Below are 22,284 nucleotides of genomic sequence, written 5' to 3' on the forward strand. Positions count from 1 at the left end.
TTGTCGTCCTGAGCCGTGATCAGGTCTGTGTTCGCAAGACTGAAATTTCTAAGACCGCCATCTCCGATAACGGGCTTCAGTTCACCTCCACAAACTCATGGGCTTTTGTGGGATTGGCCCTTTAGTACAAATTCCGCCACGCCACTTCAAGCCCACGGTACCCACGGATCAACGAAACTGGCAAAAGCGGCACGAAGGATATCCAGGCGTCCATTAAAAAGACAAACGACACGTACTAAACCCTTCTCGGCTTACACTCAACGCCCCTCCAAAACGGCTATAGCCCCGCCGAATTGCTCATGGGCCGACGCCTGAGGGGTCACGTTCCTATGGCAGGAAAAGAACTAAAGCTCTATCTCATAAATAAGCCGAGCTTCAAACCAAGAAAAAAGACCTCAAGTGGGCTCAGACACGCCTCTTTGACCGACACCACGGAGTAAGTCAACTCCCAGCTCTTTCCGCCAGCCAAGACGTTTGGATCGTAGACCTGTAGGGCGCCGAAAAATATCAAAAGCAGAGTAACACACTGGTCGAATTGGGTTTCTGCCGATACAGGGGAACAAAGGCACAAGCACACACATGTGATCCGAAAGCCACCAGTGAATACATCCGGCCAAAGATATTTTGGAATAAATCAAAGCACCCTCATCCACATGTGTTTCGAATACTGATCGCTGTCACTGGTTATGCCTTTCAGTCTTTACGGTCTCTAGATGTCAAATCCTTCCCGCATCGATGGTGGGCGCTCTTTAGTCTGTGCCTAAATATCTTAAACATTTAGTGCAGGTGCCGCCCCCATTATATTCCCACGTCTTGAGCACTGTCTTCTGCAACAGACCTGACGCAGTCGAATACCAGGTAAGTTTCACTAAAAGGGTACAACCATACTAGAAATTCCACCTGTGACACGAACACACTTATTATATAAATACAGAGAGAAAAAGAGAGACATAGTGATTGTAGCGACGAAGATTGATCATGTAACCGAGAGAGAAAAATCATCATCAGTGAAGTACGCTTCATGTTTCCAGCAGTGGCAGGATCATCATCAGCACCGGCAGAATCAGAAAGCCACGTCGCGATTGCCTCAGGCTACGGGGTTCCTCGGACTGCTCGGCTTCGTTTTCGCCTCATTCGGAGTTCCACAACAGCTACCCTGCGCTGTCTCTGCGCGGCCTCGGCTCGAAAGGTACCGGCGCTTGGACATGACTCAAGGTGAGACCGCGCAGCCTGTTTCGGACGAGGTTCCGGCGGAATCCGAAGCACGGGCGCTATGCATCGTTCGGAGCGCGACCACATCACAGGCCATGCCACCCGAGGCCACCACCCTCTTGCTGCTGGCGCCCACCGCAGCCGGAGAGATGACGGAGCGCGTCGGCCGCCCCTTCCGCTACACCACGGACTCACTCGAGCTGCTGCTCCAGACGGTCACCGGCGGCGGTGACACCGTGGTGGTGCCCTTTTGTGAGGACCAGACGCCTCACGACATGGGCATGCTACACAGCAGGCGTCAGCCACAACGTGCTAGCCATCTACGACCGGAACCGAGAGCCATCCAAGAGGCTCATGGAGCCTGAGCCCGAGCCAGAGAACGGGCACCCGTTTCCAGGAACAGCGGCCTCGGAAACACAGTACTGGGTAGGCAGCAGTCGAGGCGCTGCAGGGGAAAGCAAGTGTTCCCCTCAGGACACAATGGGGGCCACGGATGACTGCCGAAATAACGCTGGTAGCGTAGGTTTCGTGAACCGAGCCATGACCTGTAACCCCCACCGTCGCCTGCAGAGCCTCTACATGGCGCCAGAATTTAGCGACGCTCCGTACAGGCGTGACTTCGATGGCACAGAGCTGGCTGCAGCCAAGAGCATACCCTCCCAGCTGCAGAAGCTCTTCCGCCTCCTTCGTATATCTTCATGGCCTGCCATCGGCACAACACTTCGGCTGGGACAGCAGCGAAGCCTGGCAGCAGCACCACGTGCAGGAACTGTGCCCAGTGATGCTTTACGCCCTGGAGCACAAGTTCAAGCGCACGGACCAGGCCAAGCTCATCTTCCAGCTCTGTCAAGTGATACGGAGGACCCAGTTAGGTGCCCCCAGTGTGGCTCGCAGAGCGTCTCTTTCCTGGACGTGCCGCTGGTGATGCAGATCTTTGGGTCGGGCAAGTCGTACGACAGCGTGCAGGCGGCTGTTCGGCCAGTGTTACCCCGGACACCCTGGACTGGTCGAATTAGCCCTACTGCGAACGGTGCGGCCGCAAGTGCGACGCCCACAAGGGGCTAAGTTTACAATATGTCAGTGCTTGTTACTAACTGCCCAATATGTCAGCTAATCTTGCAATAGCCTGTTTCTTGTTTTTTTTTTGTCCATGCGCATTTTGATTGACCTTGTTGGTTGTTACTTTTTCCGTGGCCATTCTTTCGGTGTTTGTATTATTGTTGTGCCCCCCCCCCCCCACTTTCGTGTGTATATTACCAGACAAGATACCCTCGAGCAAATAATAAGTGATGATTACGATGAACATGGCTGGCACTACTTATTTCTTCAGTGAAGAAAAGGGAGCGCCACAATTGTGCCCCTCCCGCCTGCCTCAATGCAGTTTCGATTGATTTGGCGCTGCTTTTTTCCGGCAGCTGCAACTTTATAGGCCGGCCAACTTGAAATTCCGCTACTATTCTCGTACCGGGTTGGCGGCGGTGTTGTACAGAAATTAGACGCCTAACTCCCACGAATACCCGTCTCCCGCCATTATCGCAACACTGTTTACTTTTATTACACTTTCTAGTTGGTAATTGCATATCTTTGCTTGTATTTCTCGTTATGGCGAAAGGCGCTTTGGCCGTTATCAGCAGTTACAGAAACGCATTCACACGCTCGCACTCACCGGCGATGCATTCCTAAAAATACGGGTCGGTGATCAGAGCCGTGGCTGAGCGTTAAATTAAGCATGTTTTCACTACATATTGGTTAACACGAGCACCCTGCAGCCTATGACTACGAATAAATTATCCCCGGTGACCAAATGATCTAATCGATTGGTAGCATTAGTTGTCAGAATCAACTTTTTCATTTCCACAGAACCAGCAGACCAGCCGACGGTGCCTCCTTACACAGACTACCAGGAGCGCCTGACAGACGTCGCTGTACTTCAGCCCCTTCCGCCGACCATTCTTACGCTACAGCGAATCACAAATAATACACAGCTCGTATTTAAGTATTTCTATTTCTAATATAAGGAGTTGACGCCCTGGTGCGCAGGTACAACTGCAGGGCTTTCATGTACGGCGTGATGCACGACTCAATACGGATGAGTGTGCAACCAACACATAAAGGAAACGGTAGGGAGATGACGCGATGTATGACTGGCTCCACTGCAGAGGTAGCTTTTGCGAGTAGTGGAATACTGGTTCGAAGAATATTCGAAGCGAAGAGCGCGCTGCTGTGAAATAACATCGGAAACAAAAAAACAATCTAGACGGCTTTCTTGGCTGTACAAGTTAAGCTATTAGACGCGCTTGCGGCGCGCAAAGCAACGAGGAGCCGATTCATTTGCGGTATCACTATTTTTTTTACAGTGTAGCCATGGCGTGGTGAGCCAACAATGTGACCGGGATGCTATATAATTCGCTCCAAATCTATCATCATCATCATCATGTACAAGTCCATTACAGGACGACTACTTCCCTAAGATCTCCAACCGCTCCTGTACTGCGCTGCTCGGTCCTAGTCTTTGCCTCCAAATATTGTTTTATGTCCCACTAGAAGGTTCACCTTGAACGACCCCGTCGTCCACACGAATGATGCACAAACCCAAGTGAACCAAGGAAGGCAACAAACGAACCGAAGTATACCAGCCGTGTATAAGAGACGATAACCTATCTCCGCAGTTAATGATTGATTATTGATTGACAGTACAGGTTAGTAAGGTGATATTACTGTGAACTAATATGAGTTAAGAGAAATTAGAATGCACCGGGGCAAGTAAGGGAGATTAAGATGAAGTAAGACGGGTTAAGGCGGATTAAAACTGAGTACGGTAGGGATTACGATGGCTTAAAACGAACTAAGGCGCGTTAATGTGGATTGCCATTGAGTACGGTAGGTATTAATATGGTTTAAAACAAATTAAGATGTATTAAGGTGAATTAAGGTGGGTTAAGTTTGATTAAGGTAGGGATTAGGAGAAATTACGCTGGATTGAAATGAATAAATCTGCATTGCGGTGGATTGACATGGATAAGGTAGTTTTATTAAGTTGGATTATGTGCTGAGCCTGAAGACAGTGCTTCGATCCCGGTCGCGGTGGCTGCCTTTTACATGAGGGCGAAAAGCGCGAACGGCTGTGTGTCGAGACTTCGGCGCACGTTAAAGACCCCCCGGTGGACAAAATAATAACGGAGCCTTCCGCTACGGCGGGCCTCATAGCCCAGGTGTAGCTAGGGCGGGCTAAACGCAAAGAAAAGATGGATTATGGTGGATTGCGATGGATTAAGATATGGAATAAGGTGAGGACGGATTGAGCACGGTATAATAGTTCGGCTCCCGTGTCGACGCTTAGAGATGTACATAAAAGGTATCTGTCACAATAGCACGCCAGGCTTTCGCCTTCCAAACACGTAGATTTAAGCGTCCCGAGAAATTTTTCCGTCCCTGACGCACGTACGTTAATGGCCTTCCCCTATATTAATCCCCGTTTCTCGGGAGCCACGCTCTAACCCTGGGGGTCAACCGGCTCTCATTTAGCCGCATTACATGCCCAGACCAAGTTCATTTTTTTCTTCTTCTCTCAATTCTAACTATGATATCGTGCATCGGACATAGCTCCCTGATCCACGCAGCTCGTTTCATGTCCCTGAGCGCTGCCCCTGTCATCTTTCGTTCCATGGCTCGTTCGTAAAACCGAAGTCCAGTTTTTAGTAAGGCGTAAAGTTTCTGCCCTTTATGTCATCACCGGAAGCATGCATTGGTTGCGTACCATTGTTCTCAGCGATAGAGATAACCCACTGTCTATTATTTGAGAGGGTTTGCCAAGCACACCTCAACCCACACTTATTCTGGACCGGATGTTTTTCTCGTGGTTGGGATGAGCACTGAAAACCTCACCAATGTGTTTTATTCGTCCACTTGTTGTGGTATTTCGTAAACTACGGTGAAGGCGGTGCTTCCTACAGGTCTATTTAGCGTTAATGTAGATTTATTCATATTTTTCTCCAAGCATACAACCAAGCTTATTTAGTGAAGGTCCTGAAGCAACTTTGCTTTTGCATCTGTGCACCAAGCTCACTGGACAAGACTAAATCATCCCCTAACCTCAAGTGGCCCGAACATTCTCCGTTTATCCGTAATCCTGCCTTCCACCGGTAAAAGTTCCTGAATGCCCCTTCGTGAAATGCTGTAAACAGTTCTGGCGAGATGGTGTCTTTTTGCCTTACTGCGGCGCGAGACACTCGACGAACGCATGCACGGCAGGCAGCCGATGAGCGGCTCGTCAGAAGACTTATCCCACCGGGTCTGAGAAACTGCGCTCACTCCGTTGGAGAAACTGCGATGCGGTCGACGTCCGGTTTTACGACCTGCATGTTACGGACTACCCAGCAACCAGTCTTGAATTTCCCACTCTTGGAGAAACGGAGCGGGAGCCATACTCCCCCTCCACTCCTCGCTTAGAATGTGGATCTCTTGGAATGACGCCGACGAAAAGCGGTACCGAAGTGACTGAAAATACCACACATAACTCACAACGGAGACCAGCCCGAAGGGAGATGAAGAAAAGATAAATTTTGCACGTCGCTGCACAATAAGATTCACTGCTTACCGGCTAGTGACGGGACGCGGAACTGCCCGGAGCGCCTAAATTTGGCAAAGGAAGTGCGGCGGGGGAGCTTCTTCTCCGCTCCTGGCAAATGACACACAGGTAGGGCGCGGCTGTCGATGTTCTTTGGGCGGCCGAGGTCATCCTTAGGAAGGGCCGGAGAGTGAGGGTCAGGCGAGACTTCTTCCGACTTGCGAGAAAAGGAACCGTTGGTACTTCGGGCCCCTCCCGCAACGACGTCCTCGCAGTAGGCGTGGTTAACGTACGAGGGCATTACAACGAACCGTCCACCCGACAACGAGCCTTGGTGAGTCGAAGACGGCTCGCGCCCACCGGCGCACTGCTGTCCGGGGCTGCCCGCGCGGTCGGGCTCTGCTCCGGCCGACTGAGGGGCACACGTGGGAGATTCCGCGGGTCCACAGAACCGGGACGCCCCGTCAGCGTCGGCCGATCCCGCAGGCGAAGCAGGCCTGGCCTGCGGTGGTTCATCCGGCGTAGCCCAGCCATCGTCAAATGAGCCGGAGCGGAGCTGGTCCTCGACGATGTTCGTAGCACTGACGATGTGATTTCGCAAAGAATCGAACAGCTCGTCGCCGGGTCGGCTACTGGCGCGGCTAGAGCGCCCGGCTTCGTTACGAGACATCAATACCTGGCCGGGGACTTGCTTGCGGTCCTCAGCCCACAGAGTCGCACCACTCACTAAAGGACGCGCACAAGTGTTCACTGAGATATACGGCACTGCACGCTTCGGGAACAGTGGGCGGGCTACAGCGAGATCATAAAACTTAAGGCCAAGCAGCGATTAAAGTCATCGACGTTTATTTATAGTTTGTTCCTTTTTTTTTTTTTTGGTTATCTGAACCTTGGCCAGACAGCGAATGAAAGCCCCATACTTTCAAAGGATAATGCACAGCCCTCCACGGTATGTCGACGGCGCATGTGCTAAGGCAGCAGACGTCTCTCACTCTCGACAAACAATTGACAATTCATTAAGTGCCAGTGCCTTTTAACGTGCAGAAAGAAACAAGCAACGCGATGAAAAGGTGAAGGAACGTAGAAATTCTGTTGTCGGTCGTTACAACTAGTAGCGACAAAAGAGAAAAAGGGAAATTTTAAGCAGCCTCAGTAGCTTCCCACATTTACGTGATTTTAGTGGCTAGTGTATTGTCTTTTAGCAGTGCAGCGGCGAAGGTCGACAGAACCTTGCGCCAAACGACAATGCGCCTTCTTCAAATCAGGCTGAAACAAAACAAAAACAAGGGGCAACCTCTGGAGGTTTCTTCTGTCAATCTATTTGCACCAGTGAGCGCGATTAAAAACTGGCTGCCCGGGTAGATTAAACTAATTGGCGGCACGCATAGAAAGCCCTCGAGAAACTGCCGCAACGGGTTCCACAGGCAGCAGTACGTACGACGTCACAACTAGTGTGACGTCACAGCACTGCCAACGCCTATTAGAGCGAAGGAATAATGAAAATAATCGACAACCTTAAGTTATCGAGTGCCCCCGGTCCGGATAACATACCCGCTTAAATTTTGAAAAGCACAAAACTAATATCTAGTCATATCTTGCAAATCATTTTTAACCAATCTCTGTACATTAATGTCATTCTGAAAGACAAGAAAATAATCAAGGTCACCCATGTACTCCAATCCGGAAACCGGTCAGACCCCTCAAACTATGGTCCAATTTCTCTAACATGCATCGCCTGCAGGCTGCTAGAACACACAATCTACTCCCACATCGCAACGCATTTGGAACTAAATTCCTTCTTTTTTTTGTAACCAGCAAGGGTTCGGGCGAGGACTTTCGCGCGAGACGCAGCTGTACGAATTCATCCCCGATCTCCATCTTAACTTAGACTCCTCCTTTCAACCCTCATAAAAATTTTTACCAACATTGAGTTCAATGTTTGTTGACAAAAGTCGACAAAAGCTACCAACATTGAGTAGACTGTCTACTTACTGTCTATAGACTTCCTAGCAACAGCCTACCAACTTTTTGTCAACCATTGGCCACCGTGTTTGAACTGAAACGTTTCTGTAGACTTTCTACAGAAAGTTTTTTGTAGACTTTATACTCAATCGCTGTTGCTAAACGAAGCGTTTCTGACAGGATATTCGAAACGTGATGCAGTGAGAAAAGCCGGCCATTCCTAGACCGTGGTGTCAATACAGCTTAATAAAACGTCGTCATTATTGCCCTTCAAAAGATCGTTTAGTGGGAGCAAAAATGAAAAAAAAAGAAAGCAGAAACAGATTAGGCCTCGGGAACCTCGTCTCCGAGGGTTCACATTTTGCGGAGCCACACATCCACACGCGCACTTTCTGAAACACAACACAACAAACAACACAACCCCAGCTCACAAACGTGCTACATCCGAAAAACCACAAGCGCTTGCAAGCAGGACACCGACACCGCACAAATTCTAGCAGTGCACTTCATGTATATATACCCGCCAGCCGCGGGATGCCGATGCCGCGGTGAGGCGCGCCTCTCATTGCATGTTTACAAAACTACGCGTTATTATTTCCAAAATATAATACCGCGAAACACTGGAACGTAAGCAATTGCACATATCTTCATGTTTACTTTATTGTTGCAAGCTGTAACTAAACAAAACGGAAATCTGGAATGGGTTGCGCGCCGCGTTTCGGCTGCCTCCGGTGATTGACGCGTTTCTCCCGGAGGTACGCAAAGAGGGAGGGGCGCCGCTGGCGGTTGGCCGAGAGCGACCAAAACATCTGCGCCGGCCGTATTAGGTGGGCATAGCAGGCGATTTTAGATTATCGCCGTTGTTGGAGACACGTCCAGTAGTCTGTCGCGAAATATTTACTGGCATAATTCGTTCCTTTCAACCATGCATGCCACTTAGCTTGCGCAAATCAAAACACAGTGACGAGCGGTTGCGCGTGGTTGATGCCGCTGGCTGGCGCTTGTTCGGAACCGCTGAATAGTCATGTTGATCACCGTGAAGAGTGAAAGAGAGCGGGTCGTGAAGTACCAACCCGTGCGGCTGAGGGACGAACTGGTTGTTCCGAGGGAGAAACTGAGCGGCTCGAGGTACGAACAGCGAAAGTTGCTCCCTTTTGCTACTTTTTTTTTTCTCGGGCTGCACAAGCGTGAAGATACATGCAGAGAGAGAGAGAGGGAGAGAGAAAGATACGTGTGTGTGTGTGTGTGTGAGAGAGAGAGAGAGAGTATGTGTGTCTGTGTGCGTACGTGCGTGCGTGCGTGCGTGCAGGCGCTCGGGCGCGCGTGTTTTTGTGTGTGTGTGTGTGTGTGTGTGTGTGTGTGTGTGTGTGTGTGTGTGTGTGTGTGTGTGTGTGTGTGTGTGTGTTTAAAACCTGATTCAAACAAAGTAACGTAATTTGGTTAAAGTCAAGTAAATAGTTTGTCCCCAAATATTGTGAACCTGTCCTGGTATTTACAAAAACCAATATGAATTAATTGAAATCGGACTCCAGGACGAAGGAAAAAGATGTTTGCGTTAAATTCAACTTGAGACAAAGCGTGTCAAAACGCTTTTAGTGGTCATCCTACAGAAGCTCGTCAACAGACAAATGTCAACAAAAATGAGGTAGACTTTCTATATACAACCGTCAACAGACAAATGTCAACGTGAATTAAGTAGACTTTCTACGTACAACAGTCAACAGACGGGTGTCAACATACATTCAGTAGACTTTTTACAGACGACTGTCAATAGAATGTAAGAGTATGTAGGATAGCAATAAAGTTGGTAGGATGTCAACAGAACGTCTACAGAATGTAAAAAAGCATTTTTGTAAGGGAAACCTTGACTTTCAAAAGCCTTCGACCGTGTCCCCCATCGGCGTCTGATAACTAAACCTTCCTGTGTCAGCATTGACCGTTAATTATATCCTGGATTAAAAATTTCCTCACTGATAGGGTCCAATTTACTATTGTCGGGAATCATCAATCAACTTATGTCAATGTAACATTTGGTGTTCCGCAAGGTCCCGTACTTGTGCCCCTTTTGCTTCTAATATTTATTAATGACATTCCAGACGAAATTTCATCAACCATCCGCCTGTTCGCAGACGACTGCGTACTTTACCGCCGCATTTCAAGTAGCACTGACCAAGATATTCTTCAGAATGACTTATCTAACATACAAAAATGGTGTTCACGATGGCTCATGAAACTTAACATAAACGAATGTAAGGTCATGCAAGTTTCGCGCAAGTGCAGTAACTTTTCCTTCCAGTATTCGGTAAACTCCAAATTCTTAACCCAGCCTGAATCGTACCGATACCTTGGCGTAATCATATCAAGAAACCTAACATGGTCCGATCACATACAACAACTAACCGCCGCCTCAGCCAAATCACTTAGCTATTTCAAACGATCCCCAACCTCCTGTCACCCCCAAATTCGAAAACTGACCTATGAATCTTTCACGCGTACTAAACTTGAATAAGCGTCCGTTATTTGAAGCCCCCACCAAAATTACTTGGTTAATTCACTTGAATCAATTCAGAATCGTGCCGCTATATTTATTTCTTCACAGTACAACCCGCGCTCAAGTGTTACCACTATTAAATTATCTCTGAACTTTCCCGCCCTTTAAATCCGCCGTAAAGTTTCTATAGACTCTGCCTTTTACATAAACAATTCCATAAATTCCCTCCTCCCTCCTGCCCACTCATCGCGTCGCCTCTTCAACTCGTTAAGTATACAGCGCCTACATGGGTCAACCAACGCTTTTAACAAATCTTTTTTGCCTACAGCTATGGAAGATAGGAATAACCTGCCCGAAACCATAGTCAACGAGCGTGACTTCTTAGTATTCAAACGGTTAATCGCAGATAATTACAGTTGCTGTTAGTTTCTTACTTTCTTTTTTCAATTGTTACAGTTCCTTCATGTATATATGTATTTGCGTATGTTGCTGCCTTTTCATTATGAACCTGCCTCACGTGTGTGCCTGTACCACCGACCATTGTGAAATTTTGTACTTGCCCTACCCTTATGTAATACCCCGCAAGGGGCCCCTAAGGGTACAATAAATGATGATGATGAACAGGCCTGTACACTGAACGATTACTGTCAGGCTAGGCGGTTTAAACTAGCAGCAGCTATGGGGAATGGCGACCAATCGGAGAAGCGGAATATGCGCCTTAGCGTGAAGTTTGTCACTCTCTGCGCGCAAATGCTCGTCACAAAACGTTGTTGCTTGCCCCCGCCCCGGCCCCTATTCGCCCCGAGCGCGAACACAGTTGGCCCCTGGCGGCGGCGGGACGAACCGCTCCTAGTGTGGATGGTGCTCTCGGGTCGTCTTCTTGTTCACGTTGCGCGCGGCGCAAGACGCGTGCTGCGCACGACAAAATAACCAATGTGTGTACTCGTCTGACAGTAAGCAATGACATAGTTACCTCTGCTTGCGCATTTCCTCTAGAAACGCAATAATCAGCGGCCGTTGCGGATTAATGCGCTGGTTTAATTCCACGAAACATCTTCGCCGTGGTCACCGCTTGAGTGTGAAACGTGTTATAAACATTGCTTCCACACATTGCAATTTTCGTATTGTTGAGCGCAGCCGTCTGCCGTTTCGGGAACGTCGAAGGGTGCTTTTTGAAGGTGGCGTGGTGATTATTTAAAGGATAAAAGTTTAGTACGCGAAACGGGTAAGAAGCGACAAGACCTGTGCATACCCGTGCATTTGTCACACCCTTCTAAAATTACGCTGTTTCCTTATAGAAAGAAGAAACAAACAAACACAATTACACTGCACACGACCCGTGCGCTATCGCCCATACATTACCGGGGACGTATTTTACACCCGCAAGCGCCTGTGTGATCGTGTTCTTCCGGTACCTTTTCTAAAATAAATACCATTTTTGGACTTTCGTTGTTTATACTGAGTTGCTACTTTTACGTATTATTTAAAATACGTTTCTATGGATGCGCAAGAGTATTTCGGGGGGATTTCGCGGTAAAATTAAGCAGTTGTGAGTTTGCGTCTGTCATCTGGCTTTTCGTGTGTCATTTTCATATACAGGGTGTTTCACCTAACTTTAGCCAGAGTTTAAAAATATGCCCATGCACTCTAAGACGACGCGACCAAATGCATGTTTCTCACTTTTTTATGTAGTATGTCACGCTATTTTTTTGTATTTTGCTTAATTAGATAATTAGTCAAGATTAATTACCTAACTTCTGAACCAACGAAGCTAGGAAAACAATTCCAATTATAAAGTTGCATATTGGTTTGCAAAACGTCCGAATAGACAGTTCCCGTATTTCTATCTATTAAGTATTAGTGTTTTTCAGCTTACTGGGGATGCCCGCGAAATACAAAAAAAAAAAACACGTGATATGCCCGCTTGCGCGTCATGATTACAGTGCTCCCAAGCGTTCCGCGTACAAACGATCATAGGTGCGCAGCCGCTTAAAAAAAGCGACAGGGCAGCGACAGGGCAGCGACATAGGGGCACGGCCGCTGGATGAGAGCGCACGCCTCTCATCCAGCGGCCGTGATAGGGGTTGGCTGTGCCAATTACGTCAGCGATGCGCTCCCCTCGCAACAGTTCGTTATAGCGATAAGCAGACACAGCGGTTATCGCTTGTGCTGCTGGAAGCAACAGGTTCGTCATTTCGCGATAGCTGTAAGCAAATTGAACATCCCTACATAAAAAAAAATTGGCCGCCATCCCTCCCTGCGAACGTGGATGTACAGCGAAGCTGTATCAAACACCGCACGGGCTGATGGGATGTATTTATTACTTTAGAGTAATGGTAGCGATAATCACATTGTCGGGTCTATGCATGACCGCCGCTTTGTTGGTTGTTGTTGTTGTCCGAGCCAACAAAAATGCAGCGGCGGTTTTTCCTTTCCCGCGCGCTAGCCTCTGCGTGTGCTCCCGTCTCAGGGGTTGTTGATGATGATGATGGTGGTGATTGTGGCGGTGGTGATGATGATGTTTATGCAGTTGTACTCCTTACTCATGACTCGGCTATGACTCGGCCCACACCAGTTTTCCCATCGCCAAGCAAAGAGGACATTAACCCGGAACTTAGTTTTCTACTACCCTAGTTGCTTGCTACTTCTGTAATTAGAACGCTGGGATTACTATGTACGCCTCAGTACATATCTCTAACACACGTACGTCGAAGACCACAACTCGTTCACTGGGGCCAACTACAGTGTTGGAATGGGGCAATCGTATTGACGTCGGCTACATAATGCAAGACTACATAACCCGAGGGACCCGGGTTCGTTTCCAAACACGGGAAGCGTTTTTTCTTCACTTCACGCACTCGTATCATCATCGCCAGTGAAAGTTCGCTTTCCTGCAGTGCGTTTTGTGTTTACGCCACTAAATTTTCCGACCAACGAGAGGTATACAGCTTCGCTGTAAAACTCAGTTTTCAGAAGGCTAAATATGGTGGAATAACAGCACTCCAAAAGGCCAAACGCAGTCTTTCACTGAATTTACGTTTATTTTGCATGATCGTTCACAGCAAGTGCTCGAAGAGATCACCTTCTGTAGCGATACAACACTGGGATCTTCTGAGAAGGCTTGCTGTCGCTGCCTTGAGCACCATCAGTGAAATGCTGCGGCAGACTTCGGCTATCTTCTCTTGTAAGGCTTCTGGAGTCGTCGTTTCCGTCGTGTACACGCGATCCTTAATATAGCCCCACAAGAAAAAGTCAAGAGGGCTGAGGTCGGGTGACCTTGCCGGCCACAGAACAGGCCCGTTTCTCCCTATCCAGTGCCCTGGGAAAGCCACATCAAGCCATGCTCACGCTTGACTGCTGCTGTGGGGTGGGGCCCCATCGTGCTGATACCACGTTGCGTCTAGCCGGGCTAGTGGCATGTTGCAACAGAAGTCTTCAACCGGCCCTTTTAGGATTTCGCTTACATAACTCTTGCCGGTCAGAGTGTTGTTAAAAAACACTGGGGCAATGATGGTGCTGCCGTATATCCCGCACCAAACGTTAATTGACCACTGATATTGGTGGCGGGATCTTCCTAGCCAGTGGGGATTTTGCTCACTCCAATAGTGTGCGTTGTGAATATTCACTTGGCAATTTCGGGAAAAGTTCGCCTCGTCAGTCCAGAGTACCTTCGTGAGAAAGTCAGCATCCTGTTCCTCCTGAATCAAAATCCAGTAAGCAAAGTCGAGTCTATTTTGGAGGTCCCTTGGCTCCAGGCATTGGTGCAACTGCACATGATAGGGGTGCAGTCCAGCTGTTTTCAAAGTCCTCCAGGCAGTTGAGCTGCACACACCCAGCTCTGCGCTCCCGCTACGCGTGCTAGCGTGTGGATTCGCCGCCATAAAAGACAAAACATTGGAGCGAACCTCATCATTTATGACTGAAGCTCTCTGCCTCTTTCTTGTGAAGCTGCCGGTTTGCTTCAGCGTCTCGTAGGCGTTGACTATTGTCATCGGGCTCGGTCGCGTACCCGGGTGCCAGCTTCGAAATATTCTTGCAGCCTGCCGACTCTGTCCGCCTGCAGCTCCTAGGGCAAGGATCATGTCTGCTTTTTGCTCATTGGAAAAAGGCATGACGAAATTGCTCGCGCTTTCACAGCCGATGCACGATAGTCTGTTTATCGCTGTCTTGAACTGCCACCACCACCGTCCGTCCGTCACTTTACGCAGCGCAAGCGATAATGGTTGCTAGCTTAAATCGAACACCCATAGCTTGCGTCGCCGCCCTGTCGCAATTTAAGCGGCTGCGCACCTATGATCGTTTGTACGCGGAACGCTTGGGAGCACTGCAATCCTGACGCGCAAGCGGGAATGTCACGTGTTTTTTTTTTTTTTGTATTTCGCGGGCATCACCAGTAAGCTGAAAAACACTAATACTTAATAGATAGAAATACGGGAACTGTCTATTCGGACGTTTTGCAAACCAATCTGCAACTTTCTAATTGGAATTTTTTTCCTAGCTTCGTTGGTTCAGAAGTTAGCTAATTAATCTTGGCTAATTATCTAATTAAGCAAAATACAAAAAATAGCGCGATATACTACATACAAAAGTGAGAAACATGCATTTGGTCGCATCGTCTTAGAGTGCATGGGCATATTTTTAAACTCTGGCTAAAGTTAGGTGAAACACCCTGTATAACATTTTCAAATCTCGACATGAATCACCTTGTCCAGAAATGTGTCTCACTCAGCATAACCAAATGGCTAATATGGTCACGTTTTAACCTCTTAAGCTGGACATAAGTTTGAAGCAAGAGGAAAAATCGCGTAATATAATGCACGCTGTTGCCCACATGTGTGAGGGGTGTGCGCCATGGCTAGCTGGTTCTTTTTTTTCTCCCCACAATGCTTGCTTTCAATACGATTTTGAAAAAGGCGAGCCACAATTCCTGCATCTCGCACTAAAGGGCGGTTAATCAGTTTTGAAAATACGTGTTGAAGTACTGCTTTTTCGCCGCTACGGAACACGACGCCTAGCGTACTTTTGATTGTAAGTAATACTGATAACCAACGTTTAGCTTTTCGCGTTACATGCGTTCTCTTCACGCTGCTCTTGCAAAGTTGGCAGACCCCGCCCCCTTCTCCCGAAAAAAAAAAGAAACTAAATGCACAGAAAGCTTTTATCCTTGCAGTTTTTTTTAACCAATCCTCAAGAATTAAATGCCAAGACAAAGGCGATGTTCAGTTTACAAAACAAAGTAGTTACCGGGAACAGGTGCGCTGATTCGCAACGAGAAATAAAAAGGAAACGTTTTACTACATCTGCAACAGCGCAACTTTATTTGCCATCTTTAGGGTTCGTAAGCGACCTTACACGCAAGAATGCAAACACATCTCGCTGTTGCAGGCACCTGTTAGATTTTAAAAAGAACGCAAATGGTCAACCGAGCAGCCGTAACAGAAAATTTACCGGGAACAGGTGCGCTGATTCGCAACGAGAAATAAAAAGGAAACGTTTTACTACATCTGCAACAGCGCAACTTTATTTGCCATCTTTAGGGTTCGTAAGCGACCTTACACGCAAGAATGCAAACACATCTCGCTGTTGCAGGCACCTGTTAGATTTTAAAAAGAACGCAAATGGTCAACCGAGCAGCCGTAACAGAAAATTTGTGCTCACTGTGAGGTCCCAGAAGCTTGGTTTGCACACTGTAAACCTGCTTGTCACTTTGCGAAAACCTAGCTAAACATGAGGTGTTGCTTGTACTGCGTGCGTCGACAATTCAATTCGCAAGTTCACTTGCGACGAAAACCGAAAATAAGTGATCCGACACCGTTATTCATCAAACCTTCCTTCAGAGTCGCTAAAATTTCATTTAAAAGACCCGTTAGAGCGGTTCGTACATTTATATCTCTGCTGTGATCAAAATTCAGTAATTTTATGTTGCCTTTCAAACACACAAAAATATCGTAAGCTCTTAGAAAGAATGTCGGGGCAGGTAGGTGGTTTTACCATTTCAGGGCATCCCGCAAATGCAAGAATGCGTCATGCTACCAGTGATAGCGATTGAGATTGCCGTTGTAAACTGAATTTCAGAGATCGAGGCTTCATGATTTGTTTCTGCTTATGCTTTTATTGAAGGCTCAAAGCCATAGTCTGGAAAGATCGAGCTTGCTACGAGCCACGGCGTACAAGTTGAGTGTCACTATTACGGTCATTCAGCGATTCCCGATGGGTCGTCGCTTTTTTGGCATAGTAATGAAAACTTACTGCCGCTTCCATGCTATACATTGAACGTTGAGGAACCGAACTACAGCATACCACTCTTGTTTGCGCCTTTCGTGCGCACATACGGGGGGAAAAAGGCACGAAGCGCGCCCACAGTGTGAATTCCGCTCACCGGAGCATCTACACTCAGCGCGACGCTGTCGCCACCTACATGTCGATCTCGTGGCGAATTATGTCATGCCTGAAATGTAACAGCGTCCGCTATTGGCGCTGAGATGTTTGAGTGGCACCCCCTGGCTCTGACGTCGGCTTAGGGACTCACGCTGCTGCAATCTGCTACACCCCGCTTGTAAGGGGCAGCAGTGCCTGTGCTAGGAATCGCCCGCTTTGATGCTTTAGTGCATTAAAAAGCGTATTTCTAGTAATGCAGTTATTTTTGCCCGCTTCTGACACATCTGAATATGTTCAAGCTGTTCCCACAAGTTTGCAACACTCCAGGAGAGAGAGAACAACTTTCTTCAGAGCATCGGTCAGAACATCTTGCGTAACTCGTCCTTTCAAGCTTATTCGCGAGGTTCAGCGCTCAAAGGTCCTCGAAAGGTATTCGAAATGCGTAGGCTTCCCTACAGAATTTCTGAGATGCTGTAATGAAGACTCAACAGTCTAATGCTACGTACCAATCAGCGAGCCCCTACACGCGCATCGTAGAGCAGGAAATAAGGCGGCTGTCTTCTATTTCTTTCGTTGTTGTTGACTTGTTTCAGACGAACGTGTTTTTTTTTTTTTCTGTATTTAACCCCTTAATTTTTCTGCACCGTCCCAAAAGTCTTATTAGTAGGTTTGGGTATGTTTGGGAGGCTCACAATGATCGGGTGGGTATTTTATTCAGTCTGTAATGGCTTTCTTTACGGCTCGTTGCAAGAAGGTGCATATCCGCACGCGTGAGTTGTTTATTCACATGCAAATACAATGAGAAAGTTTGTGCTACGCAACCACGATTGCGCCCAGCTGCAGAGTACTCGAAGGCGGCTTCTGTGACCCGAATTTCTATCGTAACCATCGTTATCATAACGAACTGACTCTCAACTCGAACAATTCTGACATGATTTCGATGTTGAAGCCTTGATATACTCGCTAACGAACGCAATAAATATAATACGTGCATACATTGCAAGAATCGAAAACGATAAATATTTTCAAGCAGCTCTTTGTTGTTTTATAACCCTTCCAGGCGTAATTAAAGAACGAATCCTGGTCTACTCGGGATGGTGTTCTATGAGTTGAAGAAAATTACTTTTACTCTCTTGTCCTGGTATGAGGATCCGGCCCACTAATTAGCTCGATTTAACTGCTAAATAAAGTTTCCTCCTCCTCCTCCTCCTCGGCTTGAGTGCAGTTCTCCTATAAAGCATACCTGAATATTGGGAAGATATGGCTGTGGGAAATGTACCGAAATATCCCTCCAGGTCTGAACAAGCATAATGTTACTGTATCTTTACCGTAGACGTGACTCGTTTTGCTCACTAAACCACCATGCTGGTTAGAAGCCTGGTATAAAACCAGCACGCGCCTGTACACACTTAGTTATTTAGAACTCACCCAACACTTTTTGCACGCCATAGTGCATGTCGGCATACTTTCATGCCATGACAACGTAAAGTGATGTGATACAACACTTTCGAGCGTTCGGCAAGGTTGCAAAAACTGTTTTACCTTACATATGATTACCGGGGATCGTAATGCCCTCTGCTAAAGCCGACAGCCCAGAAGGCGTGGAATTTGTTTTGGTCTTGTATTTTTGCTGTTGTCGGACGGTAGCAGCTGGCTGTTCCCTTTGTTCGAAAGATTGCTTGATACAGAAGCTGCTGCTAGCTCCGACTCTTCGCGCTCCGCACAGCACCAGCTTCGCAAGGAATGGGGCGACGCCGGAATGTTTCTTCCGTATTGGTATCCCAAACTCCACTTTAACTCACGCCTTGAGCGAGTGTATGCGATTTTGAGTCTATTATTATTATTATAGAAAGTTACGCACACGCAAAATCTAGTGCGGACAAGCATCAGACGTCAACCTAGCGCAAAGATACAGCAGGGAGAGCGAGCCCGAGTGAAGCAAACGACAAATGCGAGAATCCCTAAGCCGACGTCACGGAGACGCGCTTCACACCGCCGCCCGTGGTCGCGCCCACCGCCAAGACTTGCGAAAGATGGCTGTGACATCACATCAGCAGTTTATGACAGGCGAGGCAGCGCCCTATTTAGAAATCACCCGCCACCCGTTTCAAGACATTTTAGGCATTTAACCTGCATGATAAAGGGCCTAGAGCTTGCATTCATTGCAACGAATTTATTGCTGGAACTTGCTAATGTAGTGCGAAGTCACCGACTTGCAGACACCGTTATTAGCGCTCCGGTCGGTTTCGCTGCCTCAGTCGGTACGGTGGGCGCGGAAAATGCGCAGGGGGTTTGCCTTTTTTCGAGCCCTGCAGCCGACGTTTACGACATTTCAATGAAACAGGAGGTGAGTCCGCGCCAAGATCGCCAGAGCGCATCAGCCGCCACCAGTCGCGTCGGGGTACCAAGGTCAAATTTTTACCAACGTAGCGTAAAGCGCGCGCGCGGGCTACGTCGGACTAGTAAACGCTTCTTCGTCCCTCAGGCCACGTCATTTCGCAACCTTATCTAAAGGGAAGCAGCAGCGGGGATAATTAAGGGAGTTGCATCAGTGAGCGCCTTCAAACTTTTTTTTTTAACCAAACGTCATTTCGTGCAGAAACTTTTCATTCACTCATGTTTAATCACGGCCATAGAGGTAATTTTCTCTCTATAGCGGCCATGGATGCACTGGAGAAAGTAGTTTTTAAGTTATTTGATTATAAGAAGGCAGACCGCAAAGTGCGACCTTCGATTAAAAGTGTAGCGCGCATGAATAGTAGCTTGTTAAAAAAAAAGAGGATCCTTTAATTTACATTAATGATCTAACAGCCTGTATTGATGAGAGCGTTGGTATTAGATTATTTGCCGACGATTGCTTAGTTTACAAGGAAATTAAAAATAACAATGACCAGGTTGTTTTAAATGGTAGTATAAGGGCTATTTCTGACTGGTGCGATAAGTGGCACATGAAACTTAATCTCGAGAAAACAGTGTTCATGCGCGTTACCAACAAAAAAAATGTCCCGCTGAATTCCAATACCGCATTAATGACATTGTAATTGCTCAAACTGAAAGCTTTAAGTACCTGGGCGTAACTAGTCACCTAACATGGTCCAAACATATCGATGCTGTCTGCGCATCTGCTTGTCGCAAACTTGGTCTCGTCAGGCACAGGCTCAAATACTCGCCCCCGCATGTTAAACTGTTGGCTTACAACTCGTTAATTAGGTCTAGACTAGAATATGCATGTATTGTTTGGGACCCCTTCTATAAGAAAGATATTAACAAACTTGAGCAGATTAACAGACTTGCAGTTCGTTTTACGTATAATCGTTATAAAAGGTCTGATTCTCCTACCGAACTAATAAACTCAAATAGAATTAGCTCCTTAGAATCTCGGAGAAAGCTTGCTAGGCTAAAATTTCTTTTTCATCTCTGGCATCAAGACTTAAAGCTCGACTCCTCTACCTACCTTCAGCCTTCAACCACTAGACCCACACGACATCACCATTCCTGTAGGTTAACTCCCATTTTTGCACGCACAGAGAAGTTTAAACATTCCTTCTTTCCAAGAACCATAATAGATTGGAATGCCCTCCCAAGCCACATATTTCTTTCAAATGATGTATTCCGATCAATTGAAAATTTCCTTAACATGTAAAATTTGGCGCTCTTTGCCCATGTCGGCCTTGCGCCAATAAAATCAAACCATCATCATCAACATGTAAAATTTCAGCTGTCTTGTGTTCTCCCCATTTCAGTTGCTTGTTGTATGGCGTTATAAATGGTCTTCTTTTTTTCCAGTTCTTCATGTTTTGCATGCATGCCTTGTATGCCAAACCTCGGCTTTACTATACACTTGCTTTTTTCCCTTGCGCTGCTTTTATTAGTTATTCTTTACTTTTTTGCTTGCAATATTAATGTGTATCAGAATATTGTATCTGTACCCCACTCCTGCTTGGACCTCAAAAAGGCCTGCAGTATTTTGTAAATAAAAAATAAATAAAACTAATCCTTTATTACTGCAACATTCCGTACGACTATTTCCATTTGCTCTCTGTTGTACGACCTTTTCAACCACCGCATACTCAACCGCCCAGGCCTCCCGTGCTGCCAGGTATGTGGCGGTTACCCCGACATTCACTACACATATGGTCCTATCCTCCAGCCACACACACTCCCGCAACGGTCCCTAATCCTGCAAAAGCTGGATGCTTAAACCCTTTTGGCATGGAAGCAAAAACCGAACTCCGCGAATTTCTTGCAACAGCACATGCCCTATTTTAACGTGTTCTTTGCTTCTGCTGCCATTTTCTTTTACAGCTTCTATCCAATATTCCACTTATGAAACTCCGAAGAAAGCCGGCCAATAGGAAGTGAGCGCCGAGACTGCTGCGTCGCCTGTTGCCGCCTTCCCGCGGCGTCTAAGGGGAGACAGCTGCGTAGGTGATGGGCTCTCACAAGGTGCTTTGGCTTTATCCCGCTCGTCTTGGCCAGTCCGCACCCTACAAAGCTTATCATGATCACGTATGTAAGCAACTGATATTTTAAGGCATTCCGGTTCGGTAGGGTGCACGAAAGTCATCAACAGCACTCCGGTGACGCGGGTCTGAACGCTGCCTGGCCAGGCTCAGCTGAGACAGATCCTGACTGCGTTGTGGCGTCGCCTAGTTTCCACCGGTTAATAACTGGAAGGTGGTACCAGTAATGTGAGCAATGGCAATGCTGAAAGGTTAGACGCAGTGCAAGGCTTCGCATCGCTGAATGTACGCACACTTTGTTGGATATGTGTGCACACTGACGCCTTAGAGCAAGACATGGCAGCATCTCCACTGCGTGGATGATGGCGAGGGTGCGGAGTACGGGGACTCGAAATGACATCCAAGTTGCGCCCCGAGTGACATCCGATTTGCGCCCCGACCGTCATTCGATCTGAGCCGTGAGTTGCACCTTGATATTCCCTAAATGAAACTGCAACTCACGGCTCAAATCGAATTTCGCTTGATTTTCGCTTGATGGTGGTGTGCGCACGGATGGATGCGGACGGACATTGGGAGGTCCTAAGGTACTCCGCACCATTACAGGCGAGGGAGTAGGCTGGTTGACTCTGGCTGACTAACTCACGGTCGTAGCCCAATGGGTAAGACGACTGACAACTAACTCTGTCTGGTCTACCAGACACAGGCTCGAATCCTGCCGGTGCCTGTGTGGTTTTTTTTGCGATTGTAATGCTATGCGCACGGATGCGGACGAACATTGTGCGGTCCTAAGGTACTCCGCACCTAAACGCAACCAAAGTTAATAACACCAAGAAAGTGTCTCCGAATAAGAGGAAACAGAAAAGTGCACACGCGTTTAGAAAAAAAATTCTCGTCTAATGACTTTCGGCTCAACTAAAGCAATGTAGGAATAACGAGATTCCAGTAGACGTGAATCGCAGTACAGTTTTACAGATAATACCCTGAATGCCTAATATCGCTACATCCAATCCGGGACAAAATCACGAAATAAATGTTCTTACGGCCAACCCCAGAAAGTGTGCATTTTGTTTACTTTTTTTTTTTTTAGATACGTACGAACAACTGATCCCACGGATTTCTTTCTCCATGCAGGACGAACGACTGTAGGAAATACATAAATGATGAAAGGTGCAGTTGGAAGAGTTCGATTTCTACTGAAGCTACCTGGTTTT

General features: G+C 47.4%; 1 protein-coding gene across 5 annotated transcripts in view; it reads right to left on the reverse strand.

Annotated features, from left to right (window-relative positions):
* The window catches only part of Kcc (solute carrier family 12 member kcc), a 407,686-nt gene that overhangs the window by 173,829 nt on the left and 211,573 nt on the right, over positions 1-22,284 (reverse strand). Inside the window, exon 1 of one of the 5 annotated variants that reach the window (XM_077686849.1) lies at positions 5,810-6,510. The exons of the other annotated variants lie outside the window; for them this stretch is intronic. Within the exon in view, the coding sequence (XP_077542975.1) occupies positions 5,810-6,449 (640 nt within the window). The 5' untranslated portion in view covers positions 6,450-6,510. Of the gene's footprint in view, positions 1-5,809; positions 6,511-22,284 lie in introns of those variants that run through there. 5 annotated transcript variants of the gene reach the window in all.

This window comes from Haemaphysalis longicornis, unplaced genomic scaffold (genome assembly GCF_048455015.1).
Source record: "Haemaphysalis longicornis isolate Haplotype H1 unplaced genomic scaffold, Haemaphysalis longicornis Haplotype H1 scaffold_1, whole genome shotgun sequence".
Classification (NCBI taxonomy): domain Eukaryota; kingdom Metazoa; phylum Arthropoda; class Arachnida; order Ixodida; family Ixodidae; genus Haemaphysalis; species Haemaphysalis longicornis.